General features: G+C 40.1%; 2 protein-coding genes across 4 annotated transcripts in view; one reads left to right on the forward strand and one right to left on the reverse strand.

Moving 5' to 3' along the window:
- CEBPZOS (CEBPZ opposite strand) lies at positions 1–13,697 on the forward strand. Of its 2 annotated transcripts, none has more exons than XM_032652955.1 (5): positions 1–23; positions 9,116–9,231; positions 10,295–10,339; positions 10,987–11,071; positions 12,552–13,697. In XM_032652955.1, the coding sequence occupies exons 2-4, from the start codon at positions 9,117–9,119 to the stop codon at positions 11,067–11,069; spliced, it is 243 nt and encodes an 80-aa protein (XP_032508846.1). In that variant the 5' UTR covers positions 1–23; position 9,116; the 3' UTR covers positions 11,070–11,071; positions 12,552–13,697. The 2 variants fall into 2 exon arrangements, with proteins under 2 accessions (XP_032508846.1, XP_032508845.1); XM_032652954.1 differs by lacking the exon at positions 1–23 and adding an exon at positions 6,553–6,609.
- CEBPZ (CCAAT enhancer binding protein zeta) overlaps positions 10,915–19,333 on the reverse strand; it is a 23,298-nt gene continuing 14,879 nt past the window's right edge. Inside the window, exons 6-16 of one of the 2 annotated variants that reach the window (XR_004352856.1) lie at positions 18,922–18,975; positions 18,280–18,382; positions 18,107–18,175; positions 16,520–16,586; positions 15,197–16,242; positions 14,682–14,739; positions 14,180–14,367; positions 13,691–13,780; positions 12,240–12,298; positions 12,060–12,141; positions 10,915–11,250 (exon numbers count right to left, since the gene is read on the reverse strand). Coding sequence is in view for 1 of the 2 variants with exons in the window: in XM_032652945.1 (XP_032508836.1) it covers positions 11,111–11,250; positions 12,060–12,141; positions 12,240–12,298; positions 13,691–13,780; positions 14,180–14,367; positions 14,682–14,739; positions 15,197–15,297; positions 16,520–16,586; positions 18,107–18,175; positions 18,280–18,382; positions 18,922–18,975 (1,011 nt within the window). In the remaining variant the exon portion in view is untranslated. The remainder of the gene's footprint in view (positions 11,251–12,059; positions 12,142–12,239; positions 12,299–13,690; positions 13,781–14,179; positions 14,368–14,681; positions 14,740–15,196; positions 16,243–16,519; positions 16,587–18,106; positions 18,176–18,279; positions 18,383–18,921; positions 18,976–19,333) is intronic. The other variant, XM_032652945.1, reaches the window with a different exon arrangement.

A 19,333-nucleotide genomic window follows, 5' to 3' on the forward strand; every position in this document is an offset into this window, starting at 1 on the left:
GGGGATGGTAGATACAGCAAGTGGTGAGTCACCCTCCCAACACCCACCCTACGTGTAACAAACCTCCTGAACTGTGTGTGAAAGAATACAATTATCTATCTTGTTGCAGCCACTGGATTTTTGCAGTCTCCTCGTAACAGCAATTTAGCCTGTATCCTATCTAGTACACTTTCGTGGTCAAAATGTACTCTCTTTGGCTTCTTCTTAAGTCGGGTTTCCATAAACATCTACTGAGCTTTTTTTCTTCTTTCTCCCATTCTCTTCTCCTCATCATTCTTCTTACTCTTCCTCTATTTTTTTTTCACTAACGCTACGAACATAGTTTTTTGAAAAGTCTATTTACCTTTCTCTGAAGTAACGCTAACACTGACAAAGTTAACTCCTAGTTGTGTGTAGTTACCTAGCTGCCACAGTCATTCATATATCATTTAAAATAATACCCAACATTATTGATCACTTGTATGTAGCAGACATCCTGCCAAGCCTGTAACATTACATGGATGACTTAATGTAGCTTCACAACAGCCCTGTGAAATCGGTGTTACTATTGTTACCATTTTACAAGGGGGTTCACTGGAGTTTTACAGAGGCGGAGTGAGCCATTTGAGGAGCTGGGGTTGGAATGCAGGCAGTGCAGGTGAGTCACCTGGCAAAAGATAATTACAGCAAGATCCCTCTTAGAGCCCCCAGTGTAGTTGTCAGTATTACTGCATTCTTCGTGCTTCTTTACCTGCTGTGAGAAGGAAGGCCGCGAGACTTTTCACTGAAAAAAAAAAATACCTTACCTTCTGAGGAGACAGATTTTTATGACAAGTCATAAAATTCCCTGGATTCTAAAACATTTTAATTAATAACAGCATTTTGGGACAAACACTATATTAAATGTATCCATCGATTGTGAGATGCATTCCAATTTCAGAAATGTAAACATACGGAAGCATCATAGAATTGAGGAAATTTTACCTGTCAACATAAAGTGTCTTAGTGAGGCAGGTGGTGGATGTGGGAGAGGAAATTTTTTTTTTTTTTTTTAAACACTTTTATTTATTTATTTATTTATTTTGTGGTACGCGGGCCTCTCACTGTCGTGGCCCCTCCCGTCGCGGAGCACAGGCTCCGGACGCGCAGGCCCAGCGACCATGGCTCATGGGCCCAGCCGCTCCGCGGCACGTGGGACCCTCCCGGACCGGGGCGCGAACCCGTGTCCCCCGCATCGGCAGGCGGACTCCCAACCACTGCGCCACCAGGGAAGCCCCGGGAGAGGAAATTTTAATCTCCATTTTACTGAAGGGAAAGAACTGATCCAAGGGGTTTCCTAGATAAGAATGGGTATCTAGGGTTCATTATATTTGTGATTATATTTTTGAGGTTTGTAAAATTAAAATATTTGAGGGTCTTGTTGTTTTTCTCTTTCCATACAGCACTCTCCCTTGAAGGTCTTATTACATTACATTGTAATAGGATGTTATTCAGTGTAGGTGGGAAGGTTGTGTATTTCAGAATCTCCCTCCCAAAAAAAGAAAAGGTGTAAGACCGGACCCCTGCCAAGCTGCTTCGTGGGATTGTCCCTTATATTGTAAAGAGTCTGTTTCCCTGGGGAAGGTAGAATTTAAGACATTAATTCAAACAGTGACGTTAAAAAAAAACATGGCTGGATCCTGTTCTGACACTAATGCCTGTAATTACAGGAGGATTTGGGGGATGTCTGGAATTGGTAATGTGATCTCTGATTCTTGTTAGTCTCCCTAGGTTCACAGCAACCTGTCAACCTTACAATTCTGAGTACTTGACTCTTGATTGTCTGGCATGCATGATTGCATAATAACCCAGATTGGATCATGCATTTGCACTAGTGAGCCTTTGACTGCAGGTGGGCCTGATGTTCTGTGAAATCCCAGCTTCCCGTTTGGCTCCTGGGTCCACCCAGGCCTGAGGTAAGTGGTGGTGGACCTCTCAGATGGTGCTGCCCTGGCTTGGCTCTTGCCTCTGGTGGCAGCAGCCTAGGAGGCTTATTATATTATATTTTATTTATTTATTTTATTTTTGGCTGTGTTGGGTCTTCGTTGTGGTGTGCGGGCTTCTCATTGCGGTGGCTTCTCTTATGGAGCACGGGCTCTAGAGCGCAGGCTCAGTAGATGTGGCGCCCGGGCCCAGTTGCTCCGCGGCACATGGGATCTTCCTGGACCAGGGCTCGAAACCTGTGTCCCCTCCATTGGCAGGTGGATTCTTAACCACTGCACCACCAGGGAAGTTCCATGGGAGGCTTCTTTAAAGCTCCTTTACACAGAGGGGAAAGGAGAGGGAGAGAGAGGCCTGTGTGTGGAGAGAGAGCACAAGCACAGGTGATCTTTAAAAAGTCTAAGGTGATTGAAATCAAGGCTGATTAGTAAAGCAGGGTTTATGTAGCAGAGGGCTCCTGTGTGCCGATTGGCCCAAGGCTGGTTTTTAGGGGCAGGTAAACCTGGCCCTTCCTGTGCCATCTTCCTCTCTACGTAGTGGGGTGCCCCTTCAGATTAAGTTGTGTTTTGGGTTTTTATTTCCTCTACTTTAGCAAGAGAAGTGCTACTTCTCAGTGCAGTTCAGGATTGAAATTTAGCTTGGAATCCAATATGTAGGGAGAGGGGTGTAACCTCTGTATTTGGGGACTTTACTAAAAACTGGCTCCCCTCATCAGAAGTTGACCATGAGGAAGTCAGGAATGGAGTCCATGAAAAGTGGATGCTGGAAACATTCAGGATCCAGAACGGTTTATCTGGTAACACTTTGGTCTCCTAGACTGAGGGTGATGGAGAACCACTCCACTCCAGAGGCCAGCAGCCAGCAGAGCCGGGGTCCTGCTCCCACCGCCCCTGCTTCAGGGACAGTGCCCCAGAGGCCATAGCTCTCCACTGCTCTGTGTCCTGGGCCATCTGAAGGGAAGGCTAGGCCAACCCCAAGTTCCTGGGCCCCTCTTGTCCAGTAGGTGCCCTTTAGCAACCAGCAGCAATGGGTTATCTAGAGTAAAATTTCCTAGGTACTTGGTTTTTATTTTTTTGTTTGTTTTTAATTGAAGTGTTTATTTACAATGTTGTGTTAGTTTCAGGTGTGCAGCAAAGTGATTCAGTTATACATACACATATATCTATTTTTTTTCAAATTCTTTTCCCTTATAGGTTATTACAAAATATTGAGTATAGTTCCCTGTGCTATACAGTAGGTCCTTGTTGGTTATCTGTTTTATATATATGTATATGTTAATTCCAAACTCCTAATTTATTCTTGTTAATGTGGAGATCCCTGCTGCCCTTGCATTTGTGACCATTACAGCAGACTGGAACTTTAGCCAGCTTCTGTGTCTCGGGCATGATGCAGCAAGGAGGGCTTTTTCGTAGCCACTTGCATCCCTCTGCTAGAGTTAGCAAATCAGGACCACACTGGGAATGTGGACCCTTTGGGATGGGTGCTGGAGACTTGGAGGAGGATGGCCGGGACTTCTGAATGGGAGAGCTTGAGTATTTGCATTCTGGGGTTAGGGCTGGGGCAGGTTAGTTACCTTCTCACCCGGATTATGTAGAGGCACAGCCCTTATACCTGCTACTTGTGAGTCCCTCCACTTGACGCTTGTGAGAATCAGTGCCACTTTGGAAACCTGCCACCAGAGTCTCTCCCACCTCCCCCAACATCCTCTGCCTTCTACTCCAATTCAGTGATCGAATCAGCTTGGTAAGAGTCTCCACTAGAGTTTAGTCTAGTTGTCAATTAACAACCTCCATTAATTAGTTTATATACATTCCCCAGTGGAAGTGATTGAGTTTCTGTGCAATTATTTTAGTCTTTGTTATCAAGCTTTTTTATTTTCTTTCTTTTTTCAGTCTGAACCATTCGAGTTACCTTCCTAATTTGTTTTGTCATCCTGGTTCCTTTAACACTGAGGCTCTAATATTTCAAACCAACATAGCAGGGCCTGGCAACTCAAGGCACTGAGTAGTGCCTTAAGTGATGTATAGAGGTTGCTTTTTTTTTTTTTTTTTTTTTTCGGTACGCGGGCCTCTCACTGTTGTGGCCTCTCCCGTTGCGGAGCACAGGCTCCGGACACGCAGGCTCAGCGGCCATGGCTCACGGGCCCAGCCGCTCCGCGGCATGTGGAATCTTCCGGAACCGGGGCACGAACCCGTATCGCCTGCATCGGCAGGCGGACTCTCAACCACTGCGCCACCAGGGAAGCCTGAGGTTGCTTTTTACATGAGAAGTATTTATTGTGGATGAGTCTTTGAATGGGAATGAATCTCTAAAGATTGTGCATGTTCTGGTTGGAGGGGAAAGCGAACCTCAACAGAGTAGGTAACGCCTGCGGGGTGTAGGTCTGAAAAGTTTTGAGAAAAATAGGTTACGACAGCAAAAACAATAACAGACAAAATAAAAAGCATCTTAGTACTAAAAGAGATCTTAGGAAAGCGTGAGAGAAAGTCAGACACAAAATGCTAATAAAATGGAGGTTCAAGTGAGAGACAGTTTCTATAGAGCAGATAGATCAAAAGATTGTACAAAGCCCAGACGTTAAGAGGATACCAGTAGCGGGAGGGATGGTTTGGGGCTCTGGATCTGTGTAGCCCTGGGTGACTTTGACTAATAATGACATGCTTTAAACGAATATAGCTTACGCGCCCATATTTCTCACATGTATCTATCACATTTATGATTGTTCAGTTGTGCCAGTGAACCATATCAGCTGACTGTGGGGCTGACCACAAACTGGGTCTCCTCTTGGTGGGTGTCAGACCAAAAGACACAATCAAGCCGAAGATCGGGAGAAGGAAGGACTTATTACTTGCAGTGAGGAGAACACCGGGGACCTTTCCCAAAGCAGTGTCTCCCTGAACAGCAAGACTGGGGAAGTTTTAAGCTAAGGGGGTGCATGCATATTCATGAAGGGGTTTGGGTGGTATATGCATATTCATGGAGGGGCTTGAACAGAGGAGAATTCAGCATAGAATTGGGGCACAGGCTGAGAGAATCCAAACTTTAGCTGATTGAAGTCACAAGTGTCAGAAAAGGTCAACTCATCTTCTTTAGGTTCCAGTTGATCTTGTGGTTGAGTTGGTTTTGAATTCTGCAAAACAGCTCAAGAATGTGCTTCAGGCTAACCTTTACCACTGAAACAGAACTGGGAGTCTTTACAACCTGACTTATTATCTTGCTATTGTTCCTTCTCTTGCCCCATAAGAGTCATTTTGTTCCCTTAAGATTATTAATTACTGAGACCTGTTCAAGGGCATGCATTGTGGCCAGGCTTGGATCACAATATGGCTTAGGCCAAAAATGGCTTCTCTTATGTCAAGAAAGCCATGCCTGCTTTTCTTTCTCCAGGGACCCCCTACCCTATCTGCTCACGGGGGTTGAGTAAGAAAATTGAGGCAGTCACAGAAAGCTCCTCAGGGGCATTTCCTTTACCTGGCATTAACAACACTCCAACTATTACACCTTCATGGATCCCTCAAATCAGAACAAGACCCTAATCACGGTGTACTCTTCATTAGTTATTTGTGGATATATTTTACCCCCCATTTGACTATAACTTCAGTGAAGGTAGATCTGTGTCTAACTGTTTTGAGTATTTCAGGCTTTGTCATGCACATGTGTACAGTCAGCATTGAAGATGGCTGCTCTCTTGCTCTCTACCTCCCCTGCTTGACCAGTCCCTGCTTCACTCACATGACTATCCAATCCTCTTAGTTATAGGGCTTAATTAGTAACTGCCTACTTGCTTGCGCCCGGCCCCAGCTGCTGGTTTCCCTGATGGGCCAACCTGATGTCAATTCCACCTGTAAATGGTAGCCTCCTTCACCCCCTCCCTTCCAAAGTAGCGAAGATTGCTGCCATGTTCTGTCCACTCTCTGCCACACACAGTGGGGTGTTGCTCCAGGACCTTGCTTCAGATGTGTAAGATCTGCTGTCCGTAATCTATTGATGTCTCTGTTGCTGTCTCCAGGCTGTTTCTTCGGTTTCCAGGCTGGCAACTACAAAGCTTGCAGGCCTGTGGGGTGTAGCCCAACCACATGGAACCTTCATAGACCTTTATATTCCTTTTCTCCTCCTCCTACCCTTTCCCCTTTTCATTCCCCGCTTTTCCTCCTCTTATTTAGTAGGCAGTACAGGCAGTGACTCAAATTTTGATTTACGAACGAATTGTTTAGGGATCTGGCTAAAATGTAGATTGACTCAGTACGTCTGCAGTTCTAACAAGCTCCCAAGTGATGCCAATGTTGCTGATGCCACTTTGGGTTGAAGGGTGTAGAAAAATGATTGAGCACAGGCTTTCCAGTCAGTGCCCTGGGTTCAAATCCAAGTTCTGGCTCTTACTAACTGTTTAATTGTGGGCAGGGTTAAACTCTCACCTCCTCTGTAAAATGAGATACTCATAGCACCTATCATGACACAAAGTTGTTGGGAGGATTAAATAAAACAATGTAAGCAGCCTGCAGTCAGGGTAGACTTTTAGTAAGAGAACAATAACGGGTGATTACGGTGTGGGGCGGGGCGGGGCGGGGCGGGGCGGGGCGGGCCCAACCCGGGAGGGGCGGGGCTCTGCCAGCCCTGGAGCATGCGCAGCCCGGCGAGTACGTGCCTCAGGTAAGGCCTACGTGCGGGTCTCTTGCTCGCTCAGCTGCCTCCCTTGGCAGGTCTTCAGAGCGGGGAGCAGAGCAGGCTTTTGGGGGGACCTCGGCAGAGTTCTGGGGCGATACGAAGAACACTCGGTGTCACTGTATCCGTCCGCCGGAGGGGCGCCGGCCCGGCCCGAGTGTTTCCGGGTCGCTCAATGACCTTGGCGCGGCACCGGTGCAGTGCTGCTTGCGCTGCGCGTGTGTCGGCGCCTGGCTGGGAGCCCGGGTGGGGGCGAGAAGCCGGGTGTAGGGGGGAACCGGGGCACCGGAGATGCGGAGGCCGCGAGGGGCTGAGGATCGCGGGTAGCCTCCCCGAGGCCACTCTCGGAGGCGTCGGTGGTTGCTTGGCGCTTGACCGTGGGAACCTGGAAAAAGTGCCCTTGTAATTGAACCCGGGGTCGTAGCAGGGAGACCTTGTCCCACATCTGGAGTGTGAGGAAAGACCTTGCTGTTTGAAATGTTGCCTGGAGATGCTGAGCCGCGTCGATCTCCAGCTTTGGTGCATAGACGAGGGGTTTTCGGACGCAAACATTGCACATTTGTCTTAAGCTTGTGCACCCTAAGTCAGCTTCTCAGCCCAGTGTGATGTAAACTCATGACACACAGCCCTGCTTTTCTTCGAGCCCATCAGAGGACTGCTTCATTTTAAACTTCACCTGAGTTCCATCCTTCTCCAAAATCTTGTCTAGTCTTAACTCTGCCTCTGCCCGTTAGTAACCTAACTGTCGTGGATGGCTATGCCTTTGGTGGTCTTTATCAAATGGGTTTTATCAGTCATTATAAACACCTTTTCTGAAGTTGAGGGACTTGGAATGTAAAATGTATGTATATCCGTTTTTAAGAAAGGTAAATGCTTTACTATACAGTTACTTGGACTTTGTTTTTTGAACCCTTATCCTCTCTCCCTCCCAACAAAACAAAGCAAAATTCTACTTGGAGTCCTTACACTGTGGATCTGGCTGCAGGCAGGCTTTGTTTTGTTTTGTGTTTCACCCTTTGAACATTAAAAATAACCCCAGGAGAGCTCCCTGTACTGATCATGGCTTATTTCCTGTCAGTTATGTACAGCATAGTAGTAGACAAAGCAAAACAAGTCTCCCACTCCCTCACCGCCTCTTGGTTATGTGTAAGTTCTTTTTTAACTCCCTCCACTTCACTTCTCTTAGGTAAGAATAATGAAGTTTTAATCTTTTAGTCCCCAGGGTGATCACATTATCAAAATGAGAGAAGGGAATCTGGGGGCTGGGGGGGAGGGACACCTGGTTACAATATTAGTAGGATAATCCTACCAAAGTAGGGTATTTAATTATGCCCACCCTCAGACATTGTGAAAAGGAGTTAAAATTGAATGGAATGAGCGGGAGAGCTGGAGCTGTAGAGTATTAGAGAGGAGGTGCCACCTCACACGGAGAATGGAAAAGTGTTACAGAGCATACACAGGACAGTTGAAATCCTGAGTTTAAAAAACACTGTTCTCCTGTTCTTCCTGACTTTGATGGGCACAGCCAAAAGGAAAAAAAAACAACAACTTGGGTTTACATTTCATATATTGTCATATATGCTATTTTCTTCACTTGTTATATAGCCCTTTCCTTGTTAGCTTTTGCTTTAGTGAAAGAGAATAAAGACTTAAGCCCTTCCTTCTGAATGGCTTTTAATTATAGGAAGAGAATCAAGATTTGAAGTCTAGTTTTGCCACTTACTGGGTGATGGTGGTCAGTGTTCCCCTCACGTGGTCCAGAGGCCTCTTGTATAAAAGTCACTTGGAGTTGCCTGCAAAAGGGCAGATTACTGGGCACCAACCCTAGAGTTGCTGAATCAGAACCTGGGGATTGGGGAATTGCTGAGGCCCAAGAATGTGCATTTCTAACAAGCCCTTTGGGTGACGTAATTAGTTTGCAGCTTAGAATAGCAGCTCCTCAGGAACAAGAACCAGTTTATTGCTCAACTTTATATAAAATGCCCAGAACTGTGGCACATAGTTCAGTATGTTGTATAAATAAATGAAAACTTCTAGCTATAAAACATGTACAACGACTTGCAGAAGAACCATACTTTTGTAGGGTACTTCATAAAGAATTTCACATATTGTGCCCATTAGATCATATCTTATTTAATTCCTAGTTCAGCTAAAAAAAAGTTTTACCCTAACTCGCACCATTCTATATTCTTAGGCAATTTAAAAATCTCAGTTCCATAAACTGTTAGTTCCTTTCACAATGCCTTCCATTTTGTCTCCGCGCTGTGCTTTCTCCGGTCATGTCTTTGGTTCACTTGTGCCCCTTAGGCATGGAGGTTGAAAACTAGGAAAGTGAGACATGTCTAGTACAACTAAGGATACGGTAACTTTAGGGTTTTATTTCTATATAATCATTCAAACTATGGGAATGAACTGGCAGTTATTTTTATAGAAGTGGTGCTAAGCTTGTATATGCTTATTCAGGTTTACATTTATTTGTTATTGTTAAACTTAGGATGGCCCGTACTATGGATCCACTGGCAAAGAAGATCTTTAAAGGAGTTTTAGTAGCTGAACTTGTGGGCATTTTTGGAGCATATTTTTTGTTTAAAAAGATGAACACAAGCCAAGGTAATCATAATTCAGAAATTAGTGTTTTGTAGGGGGGTGTACAGTTTGCTTATGCATTTTAGGTTAAATGGCTTCTTTAGAGAAACTGCCTTTTCAGATTCAGTGTATTGATATTAGCCATTTTATAGGCACAAGGGGAAGAAGCTAGGTGTTAATTATTATAGAATAAATTACTCCTCTCCCTAAAAAAAAAAAAAATTAATGTTTGTAGACTAGGGAAAATGTTTCATACTTCCATGGATTTTACTAATGGGGGGCATAGAGCAGTGTGCTTGGTCTGGCTTAGCACAGATGGAAAAAATCCAGCCTGCCCATTACACCTCATTGTTTGGTAAGACTGGAAAAGCAAGAGGTAGCATAGCTGAATTGTCAAGTAACCAGTTTCTCAAGCTAGCAGAGTGCTTCCTCTGCATCAACACTAGCCACTAAAAGCCTTTCCCATGCCACTGGCCATCACCAAAAGTGCTTTGTCATTTTGTGGGGGAAATTTTATATTAGCGCCTTCAACTTGTAAAATCAGAAAGTGCTACTTTCTCTTTCCCTAAAGCAGGGAATAGTAGTCCTGGGGTGGTGGCCATCTTTGAAACTTGTCATTTGCCTTCTTAACGGATGGAAGGGTATAAAAGAAAACATCCAAACGGTATTTAAAAGCAAAGTAAAGTTTAAGATCACTTCAAAAATTGGGTGTAGTGAAGTCTTATGTCTAATTCTCTAAAAAGGTAAAATGGCATCCATAAAAACAATTTATAAAATTACACAAGGGAATTTCACATTAACACTGAAAATTTGCTTTTAAATACCATTTCAAAATAAATTACATCATATATATAGGCCAAGTTTTAAAAACTCCAAAATAACTAGGGAAGGCTACATATAAGGTTTAAGTGCAATTTACACCCTATTTAAAAAGATACAGTTCCTGGATTACCAAGAAGGACTTTAACACAAATGTCTAATTTATAGGATTCCTATCTTATAGACCCTAAAGCTAGCACTAAACTATGCCTCCATGTGTTAAAACAATGAATTTCTAATCATACCTAATTTTAAGACTTTTCTTTAGATTTCAGGCAAACAATGAGCAAGAAATTCCCTTTCATCTTGGAAGGTATGTTTTTCCTTAAGTGAAATTAAGAGTACAAAACAACTTCTTCAGGTAACCTTTATAAATTGTTTCTTTATGACCAATTAAGGGCTAAATGGCTTCTTAATTTTGTGATGCCAGTTTCCAAAAATACTGTTCATTTCGATTTTCACTCCTTCTGAGAACACAGTGGAGAAAATTCTCATCCCAGTTAGCCAATGGGTGAATCCAGCTAACAGGCTGGATTCTTAATTCTTCCAGTGGGTTAAGAATGTAGACTTTGGAATGAGACTCATATCTGAGTGTGATGGAATCAAATCCACAGCTTAAAACTTAAAACCAATCTCTGGTTTGCGAACGGGCTTTTTCTTTCTCCGTCAAGTAGAGATAATGATGCCCATCTCATGAACTGTTGTAAGGATTAAACAAGATAACATTATGTAATTAATTACTGCACACAGTATCTGGTATAAAGTAATGCTTAGTGAATAGTGTTCATTACAATGATTAGCAGAGATGCTAGAGCTTATATACAACACATGTATCCTACTGTCATCCTTTTCATTTTACCATGTAGAAATAAGGGGAAAAAAGCTTGATTTTTTTCTCAATATAGTTTAATTTTAACACTTTTACATGATTTCATAAATGACAGCTATTTCTATTTATAGTTTATTACACATCCATTGAACACTCTGGAACGTATGGCATCAGAGAGCAAGATCAAGAAAAATGGCTGAACAGCAAAAACTAGGAGTAAGTAGAATTTTAACTTGTAATTTACTTAGAAAACACTCATTTTCTTTGCTTTTTAATTTTTTGAGTGGTTTTTGGCCTCTTCTTTCTAAAATTTTTCTTCCTCTTGATGATGCTTTTCACATCTCTGTTGTGTAACCAGTCATCGCGTTCAGCCTCCCACCTAAGCTGTTTGAGACCTTTGAGGAGGGAGAAAAAAGATAAGCACATTGTAGACTCTTAGAGGCCCCACCAAACATCCTAACAGGAACTTCCAGTCTGCCATGACCTACAGTCATTTCCCATCCACTACGCAAAGCCCTCCTTGGTTGTTGCTTTCCTTCCATATTTACCGTCAAAGATTTACTATTTACAGCAAAGGAACAAATGCTTCACAGATTTTATTTCCCCGAACACTTACTGGTGAAAGAAGAGCAGCCAGTAACTATCAGTATCAGAAATAATTAAAATGCCTGTATTTATAAAGTTACTTAGCAAATTCATATTATATAAAAATAGCCTGCTTCCATAAAAAAAAATTAACTTTTGTAGGCTGTAGTCTTTTTCTGTAGTATAAATACTTTTTAATCCCATGTGCTCTGCAGACAGAGGTGGAAAAGCCATTCTTTTCAGGTTGTGAGGAACCATTTATCCCTTCTTACTATAAAAAGGTCCTCCAGGGCTTCCCTGGTGGTGCAGTGGTTGAGAGTCCGCCTGCTGATGCAGGGGACATGGGTTCATGCCCCGGTCTGGGAAGATCCCACATGCCGCAGAGCGGCTGGGCCCATGAGCCATGGCCGCTGAACCTGCGCGTCCGGAGCCTGTGCTCCGCAACTGGAGAGGCCACAACAGTGAGAGGCCCGCGTACCGCAAAAACAAAAAAAACCAAAAAAAAACAAACAAAAAAAGGTCCTCCAGAAATATTCAGATTTTCAGAAATTCTAAGTTAAAGCCTAAGTTAGTTACCCTAATTCGAAGTTAAAACCTAATAAAAATTCAAGTTACTTACTTGCATTATCTTTGTTAGCCATGGCATTCATGCCAATGTTATCAAACTTGGATCCCATATTTTCATCCAACAGCTGGCCAAACTTTAAAAGAAAAAAGGGGGGGATGCATGTATTAGAAAACTTAAAAAACAATGTATCAATAGAATAGCTAAGTGCTTAAAGCAGTACATTAGCCTTACCTCTTCAGCAGATACAAATAGGTTGGAGTCATTGAAATTTCTTTTTTTTTTTCTTGGTCCTTAAAAAAAAGTATAAGTCTAGATTATTAAATTGTAAATCCAATGATTTTGGATAAATATAATCTTCAACATAGTTTTGTTAAAAATATATATATATTTGGGTTAAAACACACAATTATCTCCTAGTATCATTAGGTAGCTGGCATTTAAAGACAGAAAAATAACTTAGAAGTTAGTTTAAGGTTTTTTTTTTTTAAGTTAATATCCTAAATAGGACTGTTCAGGTGACAACAGTGTCTTCTTGTCTTTCAGATTTGACCATCGATCAAAGTTCGTCCTATTTCATAGTATCAGGCAAGATTACAATTCTAAAGTTGACATGGATAGATTTTAGACTATTTAAGTGTAAACTCTAAGTCAGAGGTTTCGTTCTAAGAAATTGATGGAAGGTTTATTATGTGATAAATGGAGTTTTGTTTACTACTCAAAATAAACCTGTTCTTTAAAAAAAACTCCCCTATAATTCTAAACATATAAACCTTTCAAAATAGATAAGATAGTAAAATATCTATTTTTAATATTTATTACATTTTTTCTTTTCCATTATAGTTTATTACAAGACATTGAATATAGTACCCTGTGCTATACAGTAGGACCTTGTTTATCCAATTTATCCTCCTCTCCTTTGCCCTTTGGTACCACAAGTTTTTCTTCTATGCCTGTGAGTCTGTTTCTGTTTTCTAAGTAAGTTCATTAATGTTTATTACATTTTAACTCACACTATCTAAAACTATATTAACTAAAAATATTGCTTTTATCCATTTTCACTTTACCTGAAACAATACTTAAAACTCTACATCAATGTCTCTACTAGAGCCACTTTGGAATAAAATTCGTCATAAAACATTTATTGTGCTTTCTACATTTTTATCAAAAACTTAATATTGTCACCTGATATAGTACTTTTTTCCTTTTATTAGCACCGTAGAAATTACACTAAAAGACATAATCTGTTATCATATACTTTAAAAATTCCTATCTGTTTTATATATTTTTGAGGTTATAATCATTTTGTCATGGCAGATCTCATTAGAAAAGGAAAATGAAGTTAATAAAGAGCATGGGTTTTTAGATGGGTCAAATGGGAAGGATAAGAGTTGATAGAGAAAAGGAAAAAGGCAACAGGTGTCTATGGAAAATCCATGGCTTACGTATTATTGAATGGTTTAAACATGAATGAAATGATGATCTAGAGCTATTTAAATGAGAGGAGTGAATGTGGGAAGAAAAAATAATTGAAGGTGGATGTGAGAAACAACATTTTTCATATATTAAAAATATGTTTAAGACTTCTTATCCTTTAGAAAAGTTAATTTCCCAAAATGATAATGAACAATAGCTTTCCCATACTCATTGCTTAGGTTTAAAAGAGACTCAATAAATTTTCTTACCTTGAAATGACCCAGCAAAGTCAAAATCATTTGCACCTTTTCTCTTGCTTTTCTTACTATTGACTTTGAAGCTGACATCATCATCAAGTTCTGTTACCAAAAAAAACACCGCTGTTATTAAGCAATTTAAGAAAACAGTAGAACTGCTGTAGGGCTCTGATGATGAATATTGATTAACTTTTAAAAACTACAAATTACCATTACCAACATTTTAAAAAGGCAATATAACAGCTCGACAGGTATAGCACAGATAGCCTCATTGCTGATTAAAATAAAAGCCCAAAACAGAAACTCAACTGCTGATAAAACAACAACAAAAAAACCCTTCAGTTTCAAATGAGAGGAGAAAAAAGGTCCTCTTTAAATTTCTGTCTGATCTGAGTATTAATCTGAATACAGGGTAATATTAAAAAACCTTCAACAGAAAAACTAGCCTATGCTGAGGAAGAAAGCTCCAGTTTGTTTTTGTCTTATATTTTAAAAGTTTACCTGGAATGCCCTCATTTTCATCATCTAACACATCCATGAATGTTCCTCCATCTTCCTCAATTTCACTAAATTCTTTATTCATACTTCCTAAGGAAACTTCATCATCATCCAAATTACCAAGGTCCTCATCTTCTGAATCTTCATCTTCTAAGTCATCCTTAGCTCCTTTTGCTTTCTTCTTCATGTTGCTGAAGAAAAACAACAACTTGAAATGTAAAAGAGGACTTTGTTTTCTCAAGTATGTTTTGGTGACCAGCAGGGCATTAGGCTGTTAACAGAATTCAAAGGAGAGTTACAGACAGCTCAGAGCCTTTATTTAATATACTAACGGGCATTATAAAGGTCCAAAATGAAAGTACTGTGTCCACTTCGCAAACTTCCTTCAATACCTAATACCTTTCTCCTATACAACACATATTCCTGTGCTCCACTGTTCCGAGGGACAATAATTTGAGAAATGCTGGGAAAAGTTAAAAAAAAGAACTGAAGAACAGTATTTTACCTAGCAAAGTCAAGGTCATCCTTTCCAGAGGTGAAACAATTATCATCTTCAAACATGTCTGCCAGAGAACAATATACAAATTGTAAGATGTAGCAAGGAATAACAAAGTTGACATGTCTTATATTTGAATCAATCAACACATCATGATTTGGCTGTTCATGATAAGTAAACACCAAAATGATACACATTTGACACTGCTGGTGTTTTATTAATCTAAACAAACCCATGAATATGCTGACCTTAATTAAATCCCTAAACTAAATGCGTTCCAGTTAATTTTAGCTTCTTTCTACAGTTCTTTTATGGAAAGAGGGAAAATATCAAATAAAACAGTATTTAGCAATTGCAGACCTTTTTACTCCATTAGAACTATTTATGTGCTTATTTTTAGTAGGTATAATATGATATGCAACATGTGAGCTCAATGTAAGCTTATCTAATTTCCCATTTTATTTTCAGTCTAAATTCCAATAAAATTTTTCTAACTCTGTGGATTATAAAGGTAAACAAATTACCAATCATCTTTTCAAATTCCTCATCATCCACATCTTCTATACTTTCTTCATCTTCATTCCGTTTTTGTTTCAGTTTAACACTAGCAACTTTTTTATAATACCTAAAATAAAATGCATGTTATACATTTGATAATTTTATCATAGGGCCCATTTTACTATAATCAAAGCACCTATGGCCAGTGTCACAAACAAGTGTAAAAACTGTTAACTCAGCTGGATATAAATGACTAAAATCTGTATTTATTATAGAAAAACTAGTTTTGAATTCAAAACATTTGAAAACTTTTGAAACGTGAAGTATAGTAAATTTCAATGATTTAGGCTTGGTTCTTCATAAAAACACCTTAACTCATCTTAATTAAATGGCACTGTAAAAGGTTGTTTTAGCATCAGCACGATTGCAATGATACAAGTATTCGAATATTAGAAACTGGGGCTCTAAATGACCTGTAATCACAATATTTTATCAGTTAGACTTTTTCTTCTATCAGGGTACAGTGAAACTTAGCATTTTGCAGATGGGATCATAGCCTCAAAATTGTTTACACAAAAAATTTTTTAAAAAAGCAAACCAGGGACTTCCCTGGTGGCACAGTGGTTGGGAATCCGCCTTCCAATGCAGGGGACACGGATTCAAGCCCTGGTCCAGGAAGATCCCACGTGTCACAGAGGAACTAAGCCTGTGCGCCACAACTACTGAGTCTGCGCTCTAGAGCCTGCGCGCCACAACTACTGAGCCCGTGCACCTAGAGCCTGTGCTCTGCAATGAGAAGCCCGCGCACCGCAACGAAGAGTAGCCCTCGCTGCAGCTAGAGAAAGCCCGCACACAGCAACGAAGATCCAGCGCTGCCAAAAAAAAAACGGAGCAAACCAAATCGAACCCAATTACCCAATCAACCAGATGAGATACTAGTTCCTTTACTATTACAAGGCATTAGTTTTAATACTAGTAGGTTTAGGACTTATCTCCATAGTAGTGCAGTGTTTTGCTAATTCTACGCAGAGCCATGTTTTGGACAAATAACTCATGAGTTACAGATTTAAGCCTGTAAGAAAATTACTAGAGTAAAAAAACTTTTTTCAAAGTCAAGGTTCTTAAAATTTATGCTAAATTATTAAAAACAAAACCCTCAAATTTACTTGTTTTAGTTTCATTTATACATCTCAACATTAGCAAAATGACATTTCTAAACTCCCCTCACAAAAATGGATTGACATATCGTTTGCCCTTTTCAAGATAGGCCTATGTTAACAAAGCATTTATGGAATCTAAAAATTTTAAATTTAACAGTTCTCCAAATGAAACAGTATTAAATATATTACCTGTAGAAAAACACTTCATCCTCTGGTATTTGACTTTCTTCTTTTGCAAGGAACTCCTTACTGTTAACTAGGAAAACAAGTTAAGAATTTTATTTAAGTAATTCTTTTTATGTTATTCAAGCTCTTAAGACTAAATACAGAATACCTATAATTCTTTAGAATCTCAAAGATTCTAAAGTCTCATAATGTGAGGAAGTTGAACAGAAGGCATCTTATAAATTTATTTATTTATTTATTGGCTGTGTTGGGTCTTCATTGCTATGCACGGGCTTTCTCTAGATACAACGAGCAGGGGCTACTCTTCGTTACGGTGCGTGGGCTTCTCACTGTCGTGGCTTCACTTGTTGCGGAGCACAGGCTCTAGGCATGCAGGCTCAGTAGTTGTGGCTCACGGGCTCTAGAGCACAGGCTCAGTAGTTGTGGCGCACAGACTTAGTTGCTCTGCGGCATGTGGGATCTTCCTGGACCAGGGCTTGAACCCGTGTCCCCTGCACTGGCAGGCAGATTCTTAACCACTGTGCCACCAGGAAAGTCCCTGGACAGAAGGCATCTTATACGGCAAAGGACAACCTCTGGAAAAGTCTGTGTAGAGGAAAACCAACATTTGAAACTTCATCGGCTACAATACAGTTTGTAGCCATCAGTGCGTCACAGTGAAAGAACAGGGTTCTCTTGTCCTCCAATTGCATCCAGGATCCAAATTTCAAGAGAAACAAAGACTCAAAAGAGTTCTAACTCGTCATTCTTCACCTTGGAAAAATGACAACAATGCCTGCCATTCTGGGAATAGGAAGCAAACACAGAAGTATCCACAATTTAACTTAATACTGAGGAAAACTAAGAAACAAGAATAAGGAACTACAATATATTAGTGTTTCCTCATCAGAATAAAAATTTCAGGCTCATCTTGGTTAAAAGAGTATTTGGCTTCTGATTCCAACTCTAACTTTGGGCAAGTCCTTTTATGTCTCTGGACCTCTGTGATATAAGTTAATTAGAAATTAAATGATTTATAAGTTGTAACTGAACCCTAGACTGTGAAAAAAAAGGAGCTGGGATCTAGTATGTAAAGAAATACCTGCTGTGAATACAAAAGCAGAATTAGATCCACAAGATTGGTACCAAATACCTGTTGAAATAAGTTTAAAATGAGGCTCTGTGACAAAATCTGTTGTGGGTATTTCCACCAAGCCCATTAGAGAGCTTAAAACGGTCTGAGCTGTAAAAGGTAATTATATATGGGGGGTGGCGGGGGCAGTGTCACTGATAAAGCTATAGCTTTACCTATAGATGATACAAGAATGGCAAATGCTAATTGTTGAAGATGGGTGATGGTTATGGGTGGGGTAGGGTGGGGTCCATCATATCACTTGTGTATATATGCTTTGTATGTTTGAAATTTTCTGGAAAAAAAAAAAAGGCCCAATCTCAGTAAACTTGAAAATGCATACCAATCTTGGCAACAAAGATGGATAATATCTCTGGTGCTTAGGTTTTATTCTGATAAAGTAGAGCAAAGAATAACACAATTTATGTGTTACTGACTTGTACTGTTGTCAGGTTCAACTGTCCAGGCTTTATACTTACCAGCAAGACTACGAATATCCTTCATAAAATGTTTTCTTTTTGGCTGCATCACAACACTGTCTGTGTTTTCTGAAATGTAAAATCAAGACAGTGTAATGTAAAACCCAGTTATATAATGTTGTTTATTGAATGTTAACAGGGAAAGCCAAAAAATTCATCAACTAGAAGCGTACCTTTGCCTTTATGTGGCTTTGGATTTCGGTATACAAATCGATCCAAGAATCTCATTAGTGTGAAATCCTGTAGTGGATCCCCTGAATACTCAACATAATTTCCCTGAAAGGTAGGGGGAGGGAATTAAGAAATTATATATATACATCCAGAGAAAAAACAAGAAGAAAAGCATAAACATCTATTACATTGCTTCGAAGGCACAAATACGCAATAAAAGACCCTTCAAATATCCCTCTCATGCATGTTATTCTTTTCTTGAAGAAATTAAACACACACTCATACATATTCTACAATGCACTGCTGATTTTATGAATAGTCAAATAGTATTATGTAGGTTATCTAACTATTAACCAGGAACCAAACCCCGACTGGCAAACACCACAAAAGGGAAAGGGGAGGGCAATCTTTCTTCAGGAGCAAAGCCAGGATGTAGTAAATAACTCTTGTGGTTTTGTAATATCCTATATTTCCATTCATCTCACAGTGGGAAGAATTATCTGCTGCTCTGTATCAAACAAGTCATTGCTCCTTTACAACAGCAGAAAAATGTACACGATTCTATCTAGTAAACACTGACTAATTATTATCTAAAACTGGATTATTTTCTTTAATTTCTTGTCTTCTGAATATTTGAGACTTACCTGAAGGATAGTCTTTGCAAAAAGGGCCACAGAGGGATGAAAATGCTCAGAAAGCTAAAAAGAAAAATGTGAAATAAGGTCAACTCCTACCACAGTTGCAGATTATTTAAGAAAATACAAAAAACTGAAACTTAAGCCGATACATCAGAAGAGTGATTCAAAATTTTGGTCTCAGGAACACTTTATATACTTAAAAATCAAGGACCTCAAGAGCTTCCGTAATTTAAGTGGGATATATCTATTGATATTTACCTTATTAGAAATTACAACAGAAAAATTTTAAACACTTATAGTTCATTTAAAATTAACAATAGGGCTTCCCTGGTGGTGCAGTGGTTAAGAATCTGCCTGCCAATGTAGGGGACACAGGTTCGAGCCCTGATCCAAGAAGATCCCACATGCTGTGGAGCAA

This window comes from Phocoena sinus, chromosome 13 (assembly GCF_008692025.1).
Source record: "Phocoena sinus isolate mPhoSin1 chromosome 13, mPhoSin1.pri, whole genome shotgun sequence".
Lineage (NCBI taxonomy): Eukaryota > Metazoa > Chordata > Mammalia > Artiodactyla > Phocoenidae > Phocoena > Phocoena sinus.